This window comes from Furipterus horrens, unplaced genomic scaffold, assembly GCF_987537825.1.
Source record: "Furipterus horrens unplaced genomic scaffold, mFurHor1.1.pri manual_scaffold_13, whole genome shotgun sequence".
NCBI classification, from domain to species: Eukaryota; Metazoa; Chordata; class Mammalia; order Chiroptera; family Furipteridae; genus Furipterus; species Furipterus horrens.
This window is the reverse complement of record NW_028327183.1, coordinates 18566302-18588234: the sequence shown is the minus strand read 5'-3', so window position 1 is coordinate 18588234 and position 21933 is coordinate 18566302. Positions and strand designations below refer to the sequence as shown.

Sequence of the window (21933 nt, the reverse complement as noted above, 5' to 3'; positions counted from 1 at the left end):
GACCTGAGCTTGTGGAAAAGGACAGGAAACCTGGAGGGGACATTCCTAGTCCTTTAGCCTTGGCCCAGAAATGAGACACATTCTTTGCTCACGACCCATCAGCCAGAACTAGGTACCTGACAACATCTCATTGCAAAGGATGGCACATTTGGTCCCAGCTTTGCAGCCTCCTCCAAGTGACAACTCGAAGCTACAAATTTTAGTGGGCAGCTATGCCTCAGCTATGCCAACACCAAGCAAAGAAGAGACAGGACAGAAGAGGGTTAGAAAGCAGGCCTATCTGGCCTGGTTTGGGGAGCTGGGGCTTTTTCATCTTGGAGGAGGCCAGACAAAATATTACATCATCACATCCTCAAATGTGAGGAAGCCACCCTAAAACAGAGGTAAGTAGCTTTTGACTGATATCAAATGCCAGAATTAGGATCAGGACTTCCAAAGACTCAAAAAAGGTGAGGCATCATGAAGCAGGAAGCTAAAAGGAAAGCCTTTCCTCAGGGTACAGATAGACCAGCTCATGGAGTCTTACTCTGGATCAAGAGCATTATTGGTCTAGCAACTCTGATACAATCTGAAATTTTGTACATATACATACATTTCCTCTTGAGCCTTCTTAAATTCCAAGAATTTCCTCGCTCCTCTGACCCCCAAAAGTAACAAACAAAACTAAATCTGGTCTAAAATTCTTACCCCACCCTGGGATTTGCTGAATGGGAGCATAAGCAATCCACCACAATGAGTTTGTTATTGTAAAGAACTTACCACATATCCAGGCCATTCTGGTTTTAGCTCTTCTATTTTATTAATTATAAAGGCAAGTTTCCCCACCAAAAGCCAGCAATCAGTGGTGGAAAAATAATACAATGAAAAATCCCTAAGCTGTACAATAAAAAACTAGGAGTATAGGCTAGGGGTGTATTTAGGGGGTGGGGCAGGGGAACACAGATGAGCTGCCATTGAGGATAAGGTAGAGGTGTACGTGGCATCAGAAGTTCTCCAGCACCCAAGCTCACCCTCTCAGCACTCCGGCCTTCTTTGGTTCTTCATTAGCAGGACCACGTGTACAACTTCAATACAAGAGCTGGTAAACCATGGCACAGTTCTTGGAGCCCGTGACTAGATACTGGTTGTCGGAGGACACATCACAGCACACGATTTCTGTAGGCTCCTCTTCCTAGAGGAAAAGAGAGGCCACAAAAGGGACTACATGCAGGAGTCAGGCTTGGGCAAGAGGTGAAGGCTTCATTTAGGGCTCTTTCGAGGCTCAGCATAGATCTGAGACTCGGTTTGGAGACAGGTCCAGATATCAGGGCTCAAGGTGGAGCCCCTGGGTTTATAGGACCTTAAGTCCTCATTCCCCCCATCAACTAAATGGCCCTGGACACCATCTCAGAGGTACTTTCCTGCACTACCTCTGGGACCTGACCAACTGCGATCTGGGGCTACAGCTCCAAGTGCCTGGGTTTTCACATCCCTCTTTCTGGTACCTGAAACAACCTCTGTAGAGAAGGTGCAGCTAAGCAGTGGATTGACTCGCCCAGTGTGGCCACAAAATAGCTCCCTGTGAAGGAAAGACCGATGGAGGGGCCAGATACTGCATTCCAGTCCCAGCTCTGTTCCCTACTGGACTAGGGAAAAGGTTTCTCTGCCTTAGTTTCCCTAAATATAAGAGACACGACCCAATCCATCCCCTCACCAGCCCCCCACCCCGCTGCCCAGCCACACAGAGGATCATGGTGAGCATCACGGAACAAAAGGACACTCAGCTGGGGCTTCATGCCTTTTCTGTCTGTCTGTGTCTTCCAGCTGTCATTCTGGGGAGGGAACTACATTTCAGAGAATCAGAAAAGGATAGGAGGTGAGCAGAGAAGGCAAGAAGGACAGCCAGGCTATCAGCAGGAAGCGGGGGGAGGTGATGCAGAGTGAGAGCAGTGGGAAGGTGGACACGTGGATCTCTGCTTGGCCAGCGTCGGGGCTGGAGGGGGAGGAATTAACAGTCTGAAATAAGGCTGGGCCCAGACTCTACAAGTAAGTAGACACCCTGAAATGTGACAGGACACCCCGAGGTGTCACCTGGTTTCACACTCACCACAGGGGGCAAACTTCAGGTTGTGGTGGTGGACATATTTATTCATGGAGGCCTTAAACTTCTCCTTTCGGTGCGAGTGCAGGATTATGATATCGCTTGTCCTCAGGCCCACTAACACCCACTCCTCACTGGGGTCGTGGGTAATGCTAAGGATCTGACGAGTAGAAGGTCTGGAGTTAGTGCTCAAAGCTGCCAAACCTCATCCCTAATGCCCACCTCCAAACTCTGGCCTATTCCTGCAGGCACCCACAGCTCTCAGTCACAGGGGACCACACTCAGCCTACAGGTAGCTGATCAGGCACCTCATGGTGTAGACTGAGTTGCTGCAGCTTCTGGCAACTCCTCAGGTCCCAGGAATACAGTCTGGTGTCTTCACCTCCTGTCCAGAACTTATTGCCCGTGAGGTCCACACATCGGGACCCATATTCAGGGATTTCTTGCTTCCTGGTGGGAAACAACCCAGAGTTTTGTGTATTTGTTGGACTCCCAGAAGTTTGGGGCCCAGAAAGGCCCTTGAATGACCCCAGATATATTTTCCACACTAACTCACCTAGTCCTACTACACAGAGGGGAAAGTGAGGTCCAGAAAGGACACATGCTTTCCCAAGCGCCTCACCATCAGCCCCTCCCCCAGGTCATACCTGATCAAGATTTGGTTCTGCAAATCCCAAATCTCAACGAATCCTTTGAAACAAGCCAAGCAGATCTGGGCATTGGAGGAGAGGGCCAGAGAGTAGCATACGGGGCCTGTGGAGGCCAGCTGCGCCCTGATGCGAGGTGTGGGTGCCAGATCCCAAAGAGTCAGGGTCCGGGACATACCCCCAGTGATCAGGCTCTGCTCATCGGGGAACAGCTTGCAGGTGAGGACACAGTTCTGATTGTCCTGTAGGAATGGTTTACATTCTCGTATCACCTCCTACAAGCACAGGTCCCAAGTCTCCTGACAGAACATTGTCTGGGTTCCCCCAAACCCTCTAGAATCCCCCTCACCTGAAAGTTCAGCTGAGCCTGAGGGGCCTTGTTCCAGGCATGCAGAGCACTCTTATCCCACACCTTGATGTAGCCATGGCCACATGTGTACACGTGGTGAGTTGAGCTGCTGATGGCAATGGCACAGACCCTCTTGCCATGGCGGAGTCTGCCAACCTTCCAGGGCACATGTGGGATCCTCGGCCTGACAACCACTTCATCTGCAATGGGAGGCTGAGGGGAGAAGGGGGGTGGCCAGGAATGTAGCATAGTCTTGGGCCACCCTCATCCACAGGGGCCTGCTTGCCCCTGTCCTCGGATTCCACTCCTTGCCATTCATTCAGCAGCTCCTCTCTCGCCCCATGCAGTATGGTGTCCTCATCTGGGGACCCCACCACTGACACCTTCTGCACTAGCTCAGGTCATGCCCAGGTTTCCCTCCTTGATAAAGGAGGCCACATTTTTGAGACATCTGAGCAACAGCAGTGAGTGCAGAGCGTGGCTCAGAGTTCCTTAGGATGCAGCTCTAGAGGTGGTGACTCTGTGAGTGGAAGATCCTGTGTGTTGGTGGTGAGAGAAGGGGGGCAGCCTAGCTCAAAAGCAGCAGGGGGCCACAGGACACCTGCCACCTATGGGAGAGAGGATGAGTATGGACACAGGGCACACCCTCACCTTCTTCCTACTAGCTTCTTGTTTGGTGGAGGGGAGCAGAGAAGGGGAAGATCACAAGTTTTTTGGTTTTTTTTAAAAAGAAGACACTTACGATTGCCCTGAGGAATGACCAGACTTCTTCACGGGGAGGAGACGGAGAACAAGCCTGGCCTGCAGGGAAACATCAATGCCCACCTGCTCAGAGAGGGTGTCTGGCAGCCTGTTCTCCTGACACTGGGGCCTCGCTCCTGGTCCCGTCTGAGGACTTTGAGTACCGCCCTCACTGCCCACACTGTCCCGGTGGGACTTACCAAATCTGGATCCTGGGAGGCAGCTATGACAAGTGGAGAGAAGAGAGGGATGAGACAGAGCATAAAACGGAGAGCTCCGAGCTAGGATGCCCCCTTGCAGGTCAGTTCCCTCCCCCACCAACCTGTGCAAGGAAGACCTACCTGGAGCCAAACTCTGCTTCTTCTTTTGGCTCTCCCTCAGACAACCAGCTGGACTGGGCCTCAGACCTGTTTAGGGCCCTCTGGGTCCACTGCTGTGGAGTCAGAGAGCTCATCTCCTGATAAACTGGGCTGGGTTGTGCTGGGGAAACTGAGGGCCACTGGGGTGTACCATATACCCCTTCTAGTTGGGACCGTGTTTGATGCCCATGCTCAGTGGAAATGCCAGAGCTTTCTGGCTTATATCTCCTCCCCTCTGGCTCATCATAAATTTTAAGGATAGTGAACGAGTTCTCTTCCTTCTCTTTATTCATGTTCTTAGATCGATGAAGTGCCTGAGCCACCTGGTTGTCGGGCTTGAGAAATGGGTCCGTCAAACAGATGCTGGGCTCCCAATTCGTCCTGATCCCTTGTAGCAAGAGAGAAAAGAGATGTGCTGTTTGCGGCCTATTTAAAAGGGTCAGAGAATACCTCTCACAGTGAGAAGATTCAAAATATTGGCTGTTGACTAAATTTTTATACAAAAAGTTGGCAGCAATGATGAAAAGTTTCACACAGACATTTTGAGATGTTACCAGGCATTGTTTTTCCTATTAGACACATGGACTGCATTTCTGGTCCTATAAAATCAAACTGACCCTTCAATCTGGTGGTCAATTTGTCAAACAAAGGTCATCCCCAGTGTAAATAAGACAGAAGGCAACAGGGAACCCCACTAACATCACAGGGCCTCTCGCCCCCTGGCGGAGACAGTATGGAAGAACCCTGAAGAAGTCACACAAACATGAGGTTCCATTTGGATGTGGCAAGGTTGCAGAGTGATGAAGAGGGTGGCTGGTGGTCGCAATCTTTCCTACCCAATGGGAGCACTCTAAGAACTGAATGGAATCATGCATGTAGAATACTCAGAATACACGCAATAAATGGCAGAGATTGCATTTATTTGCATACTGTGCCAGAGACCATAGCTTGGAGGATTTAAGGCAAACCAAGTACTTTCATTCAGGCCAAACCCAGAAGGCCCTGGGGAGGCCCAGTGTTCCATTAACAGGGACTAGTAGAAGCCTCAGGGACAAAATGATGGTGGGGCTGGGGAGGGCATCTTCCAATTGGAACCAATGCCTCATTGACCAGGTTTAATCATTGGCTCTCAGACACCACCTCTCCCTGAATGCTCCAGCAGATACCCCAGAGAACCCAGGCCGCATGCCCTTAGGGAAGTGCAGGGGGCAGTTGTATTGCAGCCTCCATGACTCTTGACACCTTTGCGCTAATGCTGTATGTTTGGTCATCAACCAAATGCTTTTCATAGCTTAGCCCATTTTATTCTCACAATTGTGTGCGTCATATGTTACAGATTTTAAAAACTGAACACAGAGCAGGTGAATAAATAGCTAGAAAGCACAGAGAAGAGGTTCAAACACTGCCCTGTCTGGCTCTAGGTAGTGTCCTTTCCCACCACCTCATCAGAGGAAGGACAGTGATATCCACCATAATTATAAGTGTAGTTTCCCTTCAATCTAGCACTTCCACTTTAAGGAATTTATCCTAAAGGTGCACTTGAACGTATGCAATAAAATATATGTACAAGCTGGAGCATTATAGCATTGGTTATGAGCAGATGATTGGACAAACCTAAAGGAGGGGAGTGGTGAAATAAGTTATAGTATTTGCATAAAGTAGAATACTATGCAGCTGTGAAAAACAAGGACATTAACGCAAGGCTATGGAGATTTCCAAGGAGTGTTAATGGGGAAAGGGTTGGATTCAGAAAATATTCAGCCCTTGTGTAAAAGAATGGAAATGAGAACCTTTCTCTGCATATGTTTACATGCACATATTAGGAAGAGTGGTTGCCCTTGGGGAATAGAAATTGGCAAACAGAAAAGAAGAATGGAAGGGAGCTTTGTCACTGTGCTAGTTTTTGCATATTTGTGGCTATTTGAACCTAAATTTAAAATTGTTGGAACTTGAGTCTTTTTCTCAACCAAATCCTTTTTTTCTCATCTCTCCCCCTCCATGATAATTTGGGGCCCTCATGATTTCTAGTTACTTGTTTAAATAACAAATTCATCCTGATGCACATCAGTCTCCTTTAACTGGACGCCAGGGTTGGGTAAAAGCACAGAGCACATGTGCTCCCGGCCCAGTCTGATGAGAAGCCAGCTGCCCAGGCTCCCACTTGGGGGTTGGGTAAAGCTTGAAGGCAGTGAGGCCATTTAACCAGGATTTCACCCTAAGAATAAGATAAGGCTTTCTAGAAGGAGCAGAAGGAACAGTCAATAGCTCAGTTTCCCCCCCTGCTCTATCTCCAGAGCTGGGAATACAGAGATCTCTCCCTTACCAGGCAACTTCCTCTTTCCCAAGCTTCAACACAAAATGCTAGATCTGGGAGTCAACCCTGCCAATAAGATAAGCACCCACTAATCCTCATGGCAAGAAACTCACCTCTGAAAGCCGAAGGTCAAACCCTGGAGATGGGAAGTCAGCAAAGCTGAGATCTAGCTCTGAGCTGGCAACCCTCCTCCCCTAGCTCTGGACCCTCCCTTCCACACCCAGGCACTGTCCTTGCCCCTGCAGTGCTGCAGTTTTTAAACTTGAGCCTAATTATAATCAAGCCCTGGGTCAGAACCTGGGTCAGGTGTCTGGCCCATGAAAGGCTCACCTACTGGGCGTGGCCACAAGCACAGCCAACCGCAGAGCCACTGCTGGGCTGCCATTCCCAATTAACCCCTGTGTCCTTGGATGAGGGGCAAGATGGGGACCTGCCAAGTAAATTCATGGCAGGAGGAAAGAGGGAGTAAGAAATTTTTAGAGGGACAAATTTTTGGATTGTGTTCAGGCGACCCCACAAGAGCCAGTGTTTGCTCAAAGATGGATGGCTGAGTTGGGCTATACACAAGAGCCATTTCAAACTTTCATCTCTGGGTGAATCCCCTTTTCTTGGGAATGCTGGCTCTGGGCTGACGTGGATATGGGCGATTATGGGAGGAAGGAGGAGCCACTTTTCCTTTTCTGCCCCCTGTCTGACTTGAGCTGGTGGTTTTCTTACCTTTGCTTCCCTAGGAGATGAGCCAGCAAGCTGCCGGTGCCCCTGCCCAGAGACCCAGGCCAGCGAGTCAAATGTGGTGATGGTGGTAGGGGGAGCCCCGGCGCTTGGTGGACGAACACTGAAGCCAGAGTTTGGTTCCGCAGAGCCGGGCCTCAGACTTCAGCCTCCAGATGTTTCTTTGGAGGCTGGAGCGCCCTCCGATGGGCAGTAGGAGAGCAACCCAATTCTCACCGCCTGTAAGACGCTTGCGCGCACAGCCCTGTGCACTTGACGGTTGTGTTTAGGGTACTTGGCCCCAATGCCCACCCCACCGAGCACCAGAGCCCCGCTGGGAATTCAGCTGTACGTCTGTTGCTGCCGAAAATGTATACACACCGTGTAAGCATAGCCACAAAACACTTCTCTTACCGATCACTGACATCGCCCCCCTCCCCCACAGTGAGCTGGAAGAGGCGATCAACCAGCAGCTCTGAGTAGAAAAGGGGTGGGTGGGTGGTAGGTGGGTGTGTGGCAGAGAATGGGAACGACTGGACGGAGGAGAGAGCAGAGAGCTGAGGGAGGACACAGCAGGCTATGCTGACCCAGGAGGCCAGCAAGGGGGAGATGGCTTTTGGCCGAGCTCCGTGTGAAGAGAGAGGGGAAGTCCCCGCCACCAAGAAGGGACACTGCATGGCATGGCCAGGACTCTCCTCACTGTTCACATGGTCCCTGTGCTTCCTCTCTTCCTCCCTTTGTTATGGAGCCTCCAACCACCGTTCCTTATCATGTGCCCTTCCCGGGGGAGCATGGCGGCGGTCCCATCGCCCCCATCTTGTGCTGTTCTTACCCACCTCACATCCGCGGCCCTGCTGCGGACCGCCTGTGCTCTGAGTCCTGCCGATCGACTGCGGCCCGGGACGCTGGACCTTTCACCTTTAAACAAAGCCCGCTGCTCTTCACTCTGCCGGCCCTGCTGGCAACTGGCCCTTCTTCACAGCCCTCCACAGTAGCCCTGCTTATGCGGGTTTACGGTAAGGGCCTCTGGGCTCCGGCGTCATGCTTCTTTTAAGAAAAGTTTGCAATGCGCTGGCCTAACCGTCCCGAGAGTTCTTCAGGCTCTGGAGGGCGCCAGCTCCCGCCGGCGCGCAGTCAGGCGCCCTCGCAGGCCTTCCGGGTTCCTCGGATCATGTGCACCCCCGCCCTCACGCCGCCCTCAGGCCCTCAGGCCCTCAGGCCCTCACGCCCTCAGGCCCTCAGGCCCTCAGGCCCAGCGGTCACGCCAGGGCTCTTAAACCAAGCGCTGGGGTCAGCCTGCCCTTGGGCTTGTTTTCCGCCCCCACAGGAGAGCGGGCGTCGGCGGCTCCTGCCCTGCAGTGAGCGAACCGGCCACCAGAGGAAGCAGGAGGCCGCGCGGCCCGTGACTCCTAATGGCTTCTTGTCCAACTGCAAGGCTCAGGCCGAAACAGGCCCCGGGCGAGAAGGCGCGCGCCGCAGGCCGCCCCGGGAGTGAAGAGTAGCTGGGGAAGACCGGCCGCCCTCTCCTGACCCTGCGCGCCCGCGGTCCAAGGCGGATGGGACCCGCGGCCTCGCGTCCACACGCTTGGAGCACGTGGGCTCCGGGCGCTCCGGCCAAGGGCGGCCGGCGGACACGCGGAAGTACCCTTACCGTGGCGGGCTGAGGGAACTGGCCAGGAACGGTGGTGCCTGCAGCTGGGAGGGCTTCCTGGAGGCTGGGCCTGGGCTGAGTGTGGGTGGGGTTTAAGTGGCCCGGAGGGGAAGGGGGCCACAGTTCAGGGTCACCGGAACCACGGGACCAGCCCGCGCGGGTACAGCTGGTGAGCAGTGGGAGAGAGAGCTGCAGCAGGAGTGAGGCTGTGCCCGGGCGGCAGGAGGGCAGGCGCCGGACCCAGCGCTCTGCAGGGCAGGCTCAGCCCGGGCTCGCCCCCGACCCGACCCCGGCCCCCGGGGCGTCCTGGGAGCTGTCGTACGTGCTGAGACCACGTGGTGGGCGGCGCCTGGGAGATGCGGGAAGGGGCTGTGAGAGGGCCGGAGCTCGCTCCCCTCGGTTCCCCGGCACTGGGCGCTGGCCCGCGGCAGGGGCCTGCCTTCCACAGCGTTCCTCTGAATGGAGCGGGCCGTGTAAGGTGAAGGGTGTCCTCCGATCCTCGTCAGGTAGGACAGCAGACCGAGTGAGGTCGTGGTCTGGCGAGAATGGCAACTACCGAGGCCGAGGCGCAGAAGGCCCTTCTCAGAACCCTCGGGGCCACCGCGGGGAGGGGAGGGCTGCTGTGGGAGGGGGTGGAACGGCGCAGGGGGGATGCCCCCCTCCCACCGCCCGCATGACTGAGCCCTGCCTGCACCAGCTCACGGACCCACTTACCAACGCCCTGCTTGGGCCTCTCGGGCCAGGCCCTTCCCTGACGTGCTGGGTGCGTGCGGCAGCCATGTCTTTCTCTGAACCTCAGTTTCCCCTCCTGACCTGGACAGGGCAGAACCATGTATTCTCTGAGGGCCCTTCCAAAGTGACAGGCTGGGGTGGGCAGGCGCCCTGTGCTGCAGGGACAGAACACACTAACCAAGACTGACAGACTAATCCTGGCTTTTCCAGGCCCAAGGGTCCAGTTCATAAAAGTGCTTTTATAAGGGGGCAGGGTGTCTAGTACTGTGACTCCATTTTGTCCACTGGACCCAGGGAGTTCTGGGCGATGGGGCCATGGGACTTCAGGAGGCCTTGCAAGCGTCTGCTTTCTCATGGTGTCCTTGGGGTCTGAACAGAAGGACCTGCTGTGGACAAAACCAAACATACAGAGAAGTAGGAAACCCTTAGTGACCATCCAGATGGGATGGACCTGGAGGCCTGGGACCAGCCCCCCACCCATAAGCTGACCAGGAAGAAGCCTGAGACCCAGAGAAGCCAAGGTCACACAGAACATTGGTAGCAGATCTTGGACATCAAATTGTCTCCAGTGACTCTTGACCCTCCTTGAGTTCCCGCTTAGTTCCTGCCACAGCAGAATCTGCCAGAACATGCTGGGAACCAGGATTGTAGGACTTCCAGTTCCCACCTCCCCTGACCAGCACATCCAGAGGCCATCTACAGGCTGTCCATGAACCAGGACGGTTAGAGTGAGCTGTGGCCTTCTAATCTCTGGCCTGGATAACTGACATCAGCCACTGGTTTGCCTTGTGACCAGGGAGAGTGCCATCCATTTGGGGGCCTGTTTCCCTATAAGTAAATGAACTTGGACTCCATGACCTGGGACACTTCTGGGTCTCAGTGGTCTGGAATTTCACTGAGGAGCAGGGCCAGAGGGTCAGGGGAATTAGGGCCCTGCTCCAGGGTCTGCCTCCACACATGCTCAGCTCCCAGCGTTGAGGCAGGGGAGAGGGGAGCTTATACAATGGCATTTCTGGACACTGCTCAAGTCCTATACTGTCATTAGCTTTCTGACAGGGATACTTCCTTTGAAGTACTCAAGGCAGTACTCCTAGCCAACACTGCTCACTCAAGCTCGAGAACACAGGAGCAGGTATGCCTGGGGCAGGGAGGTGACCTACATCTGTGTCTATGTACGTCCATGTTTGATTTGTGTGACTATAGGAAGGTCTGTGTGTGCATCTTGTGTCTGTGGGAGAGAGGTTTGAAGGCTTCCTGTGTGTGGTTGTATGCATGTTTTAATTTTCACTCCTTGGAGTACTACAGACACTAAGTATTTTAGTCATTTTTATATCTTTTCAAAAGCTGCCTGCTAGTGCCTTTTGTGGGGTTTTACTAGATTACTTATCTTCCTCTTTATGGTAATATCTCTTTACATATATTACTTTTATATAACAAATTTAACAAAAGTATTTCTACATTTCTGCTTTTATCTTTTAACCTTATTTGGGATTTCAACAAAAACAAGTATTTAATTTTGAAGTCAATTTATCAATATTGTTCCTTATATTTGGTTTCTAAATTTCATCTGATGCTTAGAAAGGTTTTCTCTTTTCCATACAAATAAAATAATTTACTCACATTCTTCCTTTTTTAAGAAAATCTTTATTTTTTCCTCTTCACAAAAGTGATGCATGCCTGTTGTCAAAAATGAAAGGGAAATAATTTAGGTAGAGTGAGTATCTTTAAGGTTTGCTATCCAAGAACAAGGTTCCTGTCTCTCCCCCTGCTCCATTCATTTAAGTTTCTTTTTTGTGGCCCTCAGTGGAGATCCATGTAAGTCCTGCATAATTAAGTGTATTCCTAGAAAAATCTGCTTCTCTTGATGGTGTTGGGAATGGAATATTTTCTAACTGGTTGTTGGTATAAAACAAACTATTTGTTTTTGAATGTTACTTTTTTAACTGGTCATCATTCCTGATTTAAAATGGAATAAAATGAAAAAGGTTTGTTTCCATGTGAAGACTGCCATATTCATTTCTCTCTCAGGGTTTTCCACCAGGGTAAAATCTGACGATACCTGATTCAGTTCAGCATTAATCTTAAGAGTTTTCTACATTCTTCTCACTAAGATTTTCCTTCACTATGGACACTCTGATGCTGACTAAGTTGGAAGCTAAACCTGAAGGCTTTCCCACACACATTACACACATAGGGTTTCTTCCAAGTGTGGACAGTCTGATGTATAATACAGTCAGAACTATAGCTGAAGCCTTTGCCACACTCCATACATCTAAAAGGTTTGTCTCCAGTGTGACTTCTCTGATGCCGAATTAAATGGGCATTAACATGGAAAGCTTTTCCACACTCCTTACATTGAAAGGGCTTCTCTCCAGTATGGATTCTCTGATGTACAATATAGTCAGAACTACAGCTAAATGCTTTCTCACATTCCATACATTTGAAAGGCTTCTCCCCAGTGTGTATTCTCTGATGTCTAGTTAGTTTGGCATTGATACTGAAGGCTTTCCCACATTCCTTACATTGATAAGGTTTTTCTCCAGTATGGATTCGGTGGTGATCAAGTAGGTTTCTTTTAGAAGTAAAACATTTCCCACACTCATTACATTCAAAGGGTTTCTCCCCAGTGTGAATCCTCTGATGCTGAATTAGTTTTGCATTGACACTGAAGGCCTTTCCACACTCATTACACTCATAAGGCTTTTCTCCAGTGTGGATTCGCAGATGCTGCCGAAGCTGGGAGTTACACCTGAAGGCTTTTCCACATTCATTACACTTGTAGGGCTTCTCACCCGTGTGGATTCTCTGGTGCTGGATTAACTTCCCTTTGTCACTAAAGGCTTTTCCACATTCAGTACACTCATAGGGCTTCTCACCTGTGTGGATTCTCTGATGCTGAATAAGTTTTGTATTATTACTGAAGGCTTTCCCACACTCTTTACACTGACAGGGCTTTTCTCCAGTGTGGATGCTCTGATGCTGCCTAAGCTGGGAGCTACACCTGAAACCTTTCCCACACTCATTACATTCATAAGGTTTCTCTCCAGTGTGGATTCTCTGGTGTCGAATTAACTTCGCATTAACATTGAAAGCTTTCCCACAATCATTACACTCATAAGGTTTTTCCCCAGTGTGGACTCTCTGATGTGTGATATATGCAGAACTGCAGCTGAAGCCATTTCCACACTCCTTGCACTGATAGGGTTTCTCTCCTGTATGGATTCTCTGGTGCCTGCTTAGACTCCCATTAACACTGAAGGCTTTCCCACACACCTTACACTGATACGGCTTCTCCCCACTGTGGACTGTCTGATGTGTGATGTAATGGGAGCTGTAACTGAAGCTTTTCCCACACTCCACACATTTGAAGGGTTTCTCCCCACTATGAAGTCTTTGATGCCAAATTAATTTTGCATTAACGCTAAAGGCTTTGCCACATTCCTTACACTGATAGGGCTTCTCCCCAGTGTAGCTATCTTCATGATGATTAAGTTGAGAGTTATACTTAAAGGTTTCCACTAATTCTTCACATTCAAAAGGTCTTTCCCTAGAATTACTTATTTCATGATAAGTAAGTTTTGTGTCGAAGCTCAAGGCTTTCTTCAATCCCATACACTTAGGGGGTTTCTCTCCAGCGGAGATAATGGTATGACACTGGTTCAAGTTTGGACTCTGACTAAAGAAACACTCCTCCATTGGGCTTGTGTTATCTTTCACAGTTCCATCAACGAGGCTGCTGTTTTCTTTCTTCATACTTCCTACTAGGTGGACTTCCTGTTGTTGTTTCTCTACAAAAAAGGCCTCTGAGAAGTCTGTTTCCTGGGAAAAGTTCCCCTGAAGTACAAATGATGTATTATGTTCTTCTTTGTACAGTTCCTTTGTTATATTATTTTCTGTCTGAATATCCATATCTCCTATTAAAAAAAACAACAGAAAACATAAAATGTCATGTAAGAACCATGTTAGAAAAAAGAAGAACTGTGCTAGAAAGAATAAAGGATCGTGGTAATCAAGGGTGTCTTTAAAATCTAAGTCAAAGAATCTAAGGTTCATCCATAAGGTAGATTAATGTGTAGCTGACAAGAAAACGAAGTAAATCCATATATGCTGACAGGAAAAGATGTCCAAGGTATAGTGTTAAATGGGAAAACAAATTGAGAAATAGTATGGAGAGTAAATTCCATTTGTGTAAAGGAAGATAAAAAGGCCTGACATCAACATATATATTTGTATATGCCTAGAAAACTTCTGGAAGAAGATACAAGAAACTGAGCAAACTGATAGGAAATTTGGTTGATTCCACTCCCCCCACCCCAACACACACACTTTATATACTTCCTGTGCTCTTCTGAGCATGTGCCAATATTATACATTTTAAAAGATTACCTGTCTCTAAACCAATAACCAACAACCTGAAGGTTAAAAGAGACAGCAGAGGAACAAAATTCTAGGTCTTATCCACCAAATGTAGGAAGTCATTTGGGAAATGGGAAATGGGAAGTCATCTGGCAGCTATTCTGCTTGAGCCAATTAGAACCTTACTACTTCAAGGTTATTCTGGGAACCGGAAGCACTGACATCACCTGGAAACTTAACAGAAATACAGAATCTTAGCCCTACACTAAACTTACTGAATACCAATCTGCATATTTATAAGACTCCCACATAATTCATTTGCACATGGTTTGAGAAGCATTGAACTGAGAGCACGTCCTCCCTTCTGCCTTATTCCCTACAGCTTACTATATAAAGCTGTCTTCTCCAAAACATCAAAAATAATAAAAGTATATCATCGAGCACAGACTATAAACCATACACATGACACATATTATTTCAGCTAATCCTCAACCTGTAAGACTAGCACTAATAACCTAGCTTTATTATTATTATTTCATTTTCATGGGTGAAAATATTCTTTTTAAAAAGATTTTATTTATTTATTTGTAGAAAGAGGGGAAGGGAGGCAGAAAGAGAGGGAAAGAAGCATCAATGTGCAAGAAACACATTGATCAGCTGCCTCTCACACACCCGCAATAGGGGACCTGACCCAGTAACTGAACTGGTGACCTTCGGTTCGCAGGCTGACACTGAGCCACACCAGCCAGGGCAGAACATTGATTCTTAGAGAATTAAATAACTGACCTACTCAAAGTCACACAACTAGAAACTAGCACAGTTGGAACTGAACCTCAAAGTCTGCTCCAAAAACTATACTTTTAACCACCAGGCTAGTATGACACTTTGTGTAAAAAGACTATTGATTCTGTGTCTTCTCCATTATAGAGACAATGATTAGAGAAAAAGCAAGAACCCTCACCCAAATTATTGAATCCATTTTTTTTTCTTTTTTTGTGAGCAAGGGAGAATTTCAAAATTAGGATTCAAAAGAGTTAGAATGAGGTGTATGAAAAATGAGCTATACTTAGAATTAGAAATGGAATAGCAAATTGAGAAAATAGTCAGAAAAGGTCTCAACTGAGGCTATCTCTATAAATCATCAAAATTTATTTAAATTTTACTCTGTACAGCTGGCCAATAAATGTGGCATGCTTATATGTTGCTAATAATGTTAACTCATGCTTATATGCTAACTTCCTAAAGAGAAACCTTCCTGCATAATGGGCAACATGTGCCTCCCTTACCCGTCCAGAGGCCTGGAGGGTCTGTGCCTACTCCGGCAGCCAGCAGAGATGGGCTCCCCAGCTCACCTCCTCCTTCCAGCTGTGAGATCACAGCAGGTTTGAGAAGTGGAAATCCTGTTTTGGGGGTGAAAAAATAGGAAAGAAGGGTGAATAATCTCCCATGGATGGGTTCCTAAGCCTCTTCTCTGACTCTCTCCACAATGGAGGAAAGGTAAGAGCCCCAGGGTGTCCTCACCTAAGGACTGGTTGGGGGGGTAGTTCTTAAGAGGTATATTGGTGGTGGTGGGGGGTGCTTGAGAAGGCAAGGGAGAAGTTGAGAAGGGCCCAGACCATGGACCCAAGAGACTTCATGCAGAACAAACAAAGAATCTGCCCAAAGGGATACCATTTTTTGAGCTTGGCCTGAGATATTCGCAGTATACTGATACCCTTGGAAAGTCCTAAGATGCAGGCAGGGTGAGGAGGAACCTGAAGATAACTCTGTGAAGCAAGAAGTAGCTTTTTTCTGCACTGTGTTCAAAACACAGCTTCTACAGGATGAATAAAAAAATCCACACTAGTCCCAGCAAAGTCCTATATTGATCGAAAAGGGGCTTGGTGTTTGCTCTTTGTAGCATCTCCTAGGTCTATGGGATTAGGTATCTCAGCCTCTGGGGTTCCCACTCAGTAAAGGATTACTGGAGACCCCACCTGTAACATATAAGGAAAAAGAAAGGAAACCCCAACTGGCAGCATCTGGGTCCAGGGGGAAAGGCCTTACCGAGGGAGGCCACATTCCCATAATTCTCCAGCATCACATCCCTGTACAGGGCCCTCTGTGCAGGGGACAGGCCATCCCACTCCGTTGGGGTGAAGTACACAGCCACGTCCTCGAAGGTCACCGACTTCTGAAACAACAGGTTCCTGCTGCCCTAGGGCCAATTCCATGGCTCAGGCCCTAAGTGAGGGGCAGAGGGCAGTATAAGGGCTTGGGGAGGGAGCTTGTGAAGAGCACGAAATTAATAACAAGGCGAAAGATATGAGAAAAACACCTGTAAAGTAAACCATGTGGAATATCTGACTTCTCTCATGACAGAGAAACCTCATGCCATTTTTATACTTATAAAAAATATAGTAATATAACCACTCCCTCGCTGGCGAGTACAGCTCAGGACTGACCCTCCTGTATTCCCACTTCATCTCGAGATCCTGGCTTCTTCCTTCTGCCCCCTGTGCCTAACATTAGCCCTGTGCTGCTCCCCACCCCTCCCCTCACCCCCAAGGAATGGCCATGGCCTCTATCCCAGCCAGCCCCATCGGTAGCCCGATTCCCATCACCGACCTCCCAGCAAGGAGCTGTGCGGCCTCTGCTTCAGAACCTCCAGCAGAGGAAGCTCAGTGCTGCCCAGATTGGCTTGGGGACCAAGGGTCAAGGGTTGGAGGCAGCAGCCCATTCTGCTTCCAGACGGGTCTTGCTGAAAACCCAACATTTTCTGTTACCCTGTCCCACTCAAGCCTCATCCTTTCCAACTTCACCCAGGAATTCACTGTTCCTCCTCTGGCTGTCCCCCACCCCATTCAGTCTTTTCTAACAACCTTGGGGACACACTGGCAGGGACTTGCCCTCAACTCCGCTCTGCCAGGATCTGTCTTGATTGATTCTACCAACTTCTATCCAGCAACAAATCTAGTCCAACTTCTGGGTTATTCTGTAAGTCACTCACTGGGTGACCATGGGCAGGTCAAATAACTTCTCTGCACAAAATTAAATGCCTTCACTGCCCACTGCCACCACCAGGTAAGTGAGTGTCTCCTTCAGAATTCACATCTCAGCTGGTGTCACACCACCATCTGTGCAGGAATCCTCAGCTAGAAGCCTGGGGATTCATTCTTGACTCCTCCCTCTCCCTTACCTCCACCTCCTTACTCTGACTCTAGGTCCTAAAGATTTTTGTCTTAAGCATTACTTGAATTAGACATCCCCCAACCCCCACTTTAACAAGTGCTTCCTTTGAGGAAGGCCACATTGCCTGGACCAGTGGAATTCTTTCGGAAGTGGTCAACCTGCTTTTGAATCTCCCTGAATGTTATTCCTTACACAGCAGTCATAAGTCTGACAAAGTTCACATCACTGTTTCCATACTGTCATAGGCTGGGCCATTAAGAATCACATAGCGGGCTCTAGCTAGGTAGCTCAGTTGGTTAGAGCATCATCCTGACACACCAAGGTTGTGGGTTTAATCCTCGGTCAGGGCAGCTACAAGAATCAATCAATGAATGCATATATAAGTGGAACAACAAATCAATGTTTCTCTCTCTCAAATCAATTTTAAAAATTTAAGATTTATACAACTGCTGTGTGACCTTGGGTAAGTCACTCTATCTCCCTTTGCCTTCCTGTCTTTTGTGGTGTAATGAGTCCAACACAGTGCCTATCTCAGAGGGCAGTGGTCAGGAATGAGCGATCCACGCAAAGTGCTTAGTGTGGTGCCTGCAGCATAGGAAACCTGAAACGATGTTACTGGAGTTACTGTGACTATGACTATTCCCAACCAGCAGTCCACGGAGGTCCATGGACGAGCTTCAGGGGGGTCCATTAAGTCCCTGAAATTGTATGGAAATTTTGGTTTGCATGAGTATTTTTCTGGGGTAGAGGGTCCAGAGCTCTTAAAAGAGACCTAAAATTTGAGTCACTGCACCCCAAGCCCTGAAAGCCTTTCAGGACATAATGAGACATATGTCCCACAGGGCTTCCTGCTTTTTTCCGCCCTTGACCCTAATCCCTTCATCTTCCCCAGAGTTAGAAGCAAGCCATCCTTTACATTGACCTGGTTCCTCTACACCTGCACCCTGGTCCCTGGGAACCCAGCCCTCTGCTACTGCTGCATTCACACCCATACACGGAGCACCCTACCTGGTCAGCTTCCACATCTCCCATTCCCTCGAGCCCTCCGCTAGGGGAGCCCCTGTACCAGAGGAACAGAGAACCTCGGTGTATCCAAGACTATACCCCTGCCTTCGCACACGCTCTCCTGCTGTTTGCATCCCTTCACATCACCACTCTTTCCACAAGTTCCAGTCTGGCAGGCATAAGCATCATGTCCCCCTCCAGCTTCCCTTCTCAGTTTCTTCCATTTGAAGCTGCTCAGAGGAAGACCTGAAGAACCCACAGCTCACCTGGGGCCAGCCTGTCAGGAGCATAGCTGCTCTTGCGTGGTCTCCCTCTCAGAGAAGGGCTGGAGCTAAGAGAAACACAGAGAGAGGCAAGTGTGAGGCAAGCCACCCCAACCAAGAACTGAAGATCTAAGAGGCAGGCATCCTGTGTCCAGATAGGAGTGTAAGCAGGAGCGAGCACAGGAAGAAAGGGGTGACCTGTTCACTTGCTCAGTACCCAGAACCCCTTCCAGCCATGACAGCAATGCTCCCTACTAGGAACCCGAAGATTTTACAGTTCCAACATATATCATACACACACAAGTGTGAACAGAAAAATGTATGAAGAGCCTAAAGAATAATAAAATAAAGAACTTGTATCAGTGATTCAGTTCAAGAGACAGAACATTGCCAAGATCTTTAACTTATTTCTCTTTCTCTAAACAACTATCATCCTTGATTACACTGCAGGAGAAGACAGTCTGGAAGGGGCTGAGCCCCAGTACAGAGGCCTCAGAGCCAGGCCCAGCGAGGCAGCATCTAGAAAGGAACATCTGCTCCCCCATATCCTGCTTGTTTCCTCACACAGCTCAGTGTCCTCAAAAAGTCCTGATGTCTCTATAGAGACCTCATGAGATCAGCCTTCCTCATAGTCCAGACTTACCTTGGGAAGTTGGGCGGGAAGTGAGGTACCAGGCTGCCTCCTCGGATACTTTCCAGCCTTCTGAGGCCAAGACCTCAGTTACCTGAGAGAGGGGATCCCTACGGCATCTAGGCCCCATGACCCTCAGTCCCTCGTTCATAATATTCCAAAACACATGGACTGGCTAGTTTCTGATTTTCATTAATTCTAAAATCAGTCTTGAAATTTATACTCTCCTAAAAGTTCATCTTGTCTTCCAGGATTTCGACTTTAGTGCCGTCGCAGAAAACACTAGTTTATGATTCTTTTTGTTTCCTTCATATCTAGAGCTACTTTGCTTTTCCCACTTCTTCTTTTGAATATATGTGCTTTTAGACCTTTTCCTTGGTGTTATGGATTGAATGTGTGTCCCCCTCAGATTCACATGCTAAACCTCTAACCCCCAGTGTGACTATATCTAGAGATAAGACAGTCAAGGAGGTAGTGAGGTTAAATGAGTTCATAAGGGTGGGGCCCTAATCTAACAGGGCTGAGACTCCAGAGCTCTCCGTCTTTGCCATGTGAGCAAACTGAGAAGGCAGCCATCTGAAACCCAAGGAGAGAGCCCTCATGAAGAACCAAATCAGCCCTCCAGAATTGTAAGATGTGTTTCTGTTGTTAAAGCCACACAGTCGATAGTAGTTTGTTATGGCATCCCAAACAGACTGAAAAAGTAAGGCTGAGGAGTGGTTTGTCTATTTTAATGTTGTTTTATTGTCAGTGAACCAGCTTTTTATTTATTCGGAACACTGCTCTTTTTTGTATTTGCTTTTATTCATTAAGTTCTGCTTTCTCAGTTTGCTTCTTTAGCTCTGTAAGAAACACCTTATGCACCACTCTATTCCTTTTGTCTCACTTACTCCAGTTCCAGAAGCTTAGATCAGCTTTGTGCAGGTGCAACCTACCAATGCCCTGTAAGAATCTACACCACAGACACCTGACTCCTGTCCTGGGACTTCACAGGTGTCCTGTATAAGACACCTGAGGAAATCTGTGGACACTTGCTGATCCCTGAAGTGCAGGACAGTTAGTGCCTGTGGCGCCACCCTTGACCAATAGGGGACAGAGATCAATGGATAAATGTATGTTTCCCCAATTAGTCTCCCACATGAGATCTCAAGGCTCTTCCAAGATCCTGCAAGATAAAGCACCAGTCAGATGCAGAAGGGCCAGACTGACAAAGCACCCTTGTATGGCTCCCCTGTCTTTCACTCTGCCCAGGACTACATTCTCAAATAAATTACCTGCACACAAACCTTTGTCATGTGTTCTGCTTTGGGGGAAAACTAGACCACAAACGCCTTCTTTTCTAACTTCCTGAGATTGCATGATTTATTCATTCATCTTCATGCTTTTCTATTTGGCAATTAAAACCCATAAAGCCATAGATTTTCCTCTGAATACAGTATTAGCACATTCCAGAGGTTTTATGTCATGTTTTAATTACTATTTTATAGGTAGTCAGCAACTGTGTTTTTCTATGACCAAAGAATTGTTTAGGATATTATGTTGTAAATTTCTTCTGTCCATAATTTCTGGCTTTACTGCATGGAGTTTAAATAGCCTGATATATTTACCCCTGCTTTAAAGATTTTTGAGGTTTTTTTTTTGTTTGTTTGTTTTGTTTTTTAATAGCTGAAGTGTCCATTTAGAATGGCTATAAATGCTTAAAAAGAAAACTTATTCTATGTAGGAAGAACATATAATTCTATATGAATCTAGTGAACCAACTTTACCAATTTTATTACATAGAATTTTCTCTGTAATCTGTGATTACTCCTGAGATAGCTGGTAAAGAGTGAACTCTCACAAAACACTGAGCCCATATGTATCATCGGCAAATCTTTTCAAATCTCAAAAAAAATGAGTAATTCCAACACTATTTAAATGGTGGCAGAGAAGAGCAAAATAAGTTTCCCAGCCTCTTGATCACGCCAATGTTAGATAGGACAAGGATCTCAAGGTCTGGCAGTTCTTACTAAATGCTATTCTTACTAAATGATAAAATGTACCACAGTATTTTGCAGATGCAGCTGTAGCCTGATGAGTTTGTCCACCCAGGATGCGCTTCATCACCCAACCCAAGAGTTTAGCCAACTGCAAAAAAAAAAAAAGAAGGAAGAAAGAGAGAAAAAGAAAGAAATCATCATGCAGTTAACCAAATCCAGAAAAATTCAGCCAACTGCAAAGAGGAAATCAACATGTAATTGACCAAATAGTGTACGTAAGCAATGGCTAAGCCTCTCTTCCAGGGAAACAGCTTTGGATGTGAATCCAGTCTACTTTACGTGCTGCAAGTAGATAAAACTACCTAACAACAACCGCGTCTTGTTCTTCAATAGAACACCCTAAGCAGCAAACCTCTTTAGCTGGATAACACCAGCACAATACTGATATAAAACCATAGATGTCTCATTTATGAGTATTGATGCAAAAATCCTAATAAGAAATAAACTCCAGTAATCCATTCTAGTGACATACCATGAGTAAAAGGGATCATCCCATGAACACAAGTAAAGCTCAGTATTAGGATACAAATTAGTATCCTAATTAATTTTCCACATTAATAAATCAAAGAAAAATAAACATACTCTTCATGTCAACAGATGCCAAAGTGTTTGATAAAATTTGACATTCATGCCTACATTTTAAAACTTATACCCTAGAGAACTCTCATATGTAGGAGATACATACAGAATTATTCATTATCAGCAGTACTATAATCACCAAAAACTGGAAGCAACTCACATGTCTGTTGAGAATACGTAAGTTGTCATATAATTTTCAACAATGGAACATTACCAAGCAGCAAAAATGAATGACTCAGTTATAAACAACAACATGGGTAAATTTAGGAATATTGAGTTAATGTAAGTCCCAGATGACTACAGGC

The 21933-nt window shown here is 47.7% G+C and overlaps 2 protein-coding genes across 2 annotated transcripts; both read right to left on the bottom strand.

Moving 5' to 3' along the window:
* Positions 1–1066: 1066 nt before the first annotated feature.
* TLE7 (TLE family member 7) lies at positions 1067–4469 on the bottom strand. Its single transcript, XM_090261237.1, has 10 exons — positions 4308–4469; positions 4159–4238; positions 4018–4040; positions 3819–3877; positions 3077–3289; positions 2728–2969; positions 2389–2530; positions 2087–2240; positions 1485–1558; positions 1067–1171 (listed from the first exon to the last, which is right to left on the bottom strand). Exons 1-10 carry the CDS (start codon positions 4467–4469, stop codon positions 1067–1069), a joined length of 1254 nt encoding a protein of 417 aa, XP_090117363.1.
* Positions 4470–11239: 6770 nt separating this feature from the next.
* Positions 11240–20456, bottom strand: ZNF23 (zinc finger protein 23). Its single transcript, XM_090260744.1, has 4 exons — positions 18383–20456; positions 15987–16113; positions 15227–15340; positions 11240–13498 (listed from the first exon to the last, which is right to left on the bottom strand). The coding sequence occupies exons 1-4, from the start codon at positions 18404–18406 to the stop codon at positions 11691–11693; spliced, it is 2073 nt and encodes a 690-aa protein (XP_090116870.1). The 5' UTR covers positions 18407–20456; the 3' UTR covers positions 11240–11690.
* Between the last annotated feature and the right edge of the window lie 1477 nt (positions 20457–21933).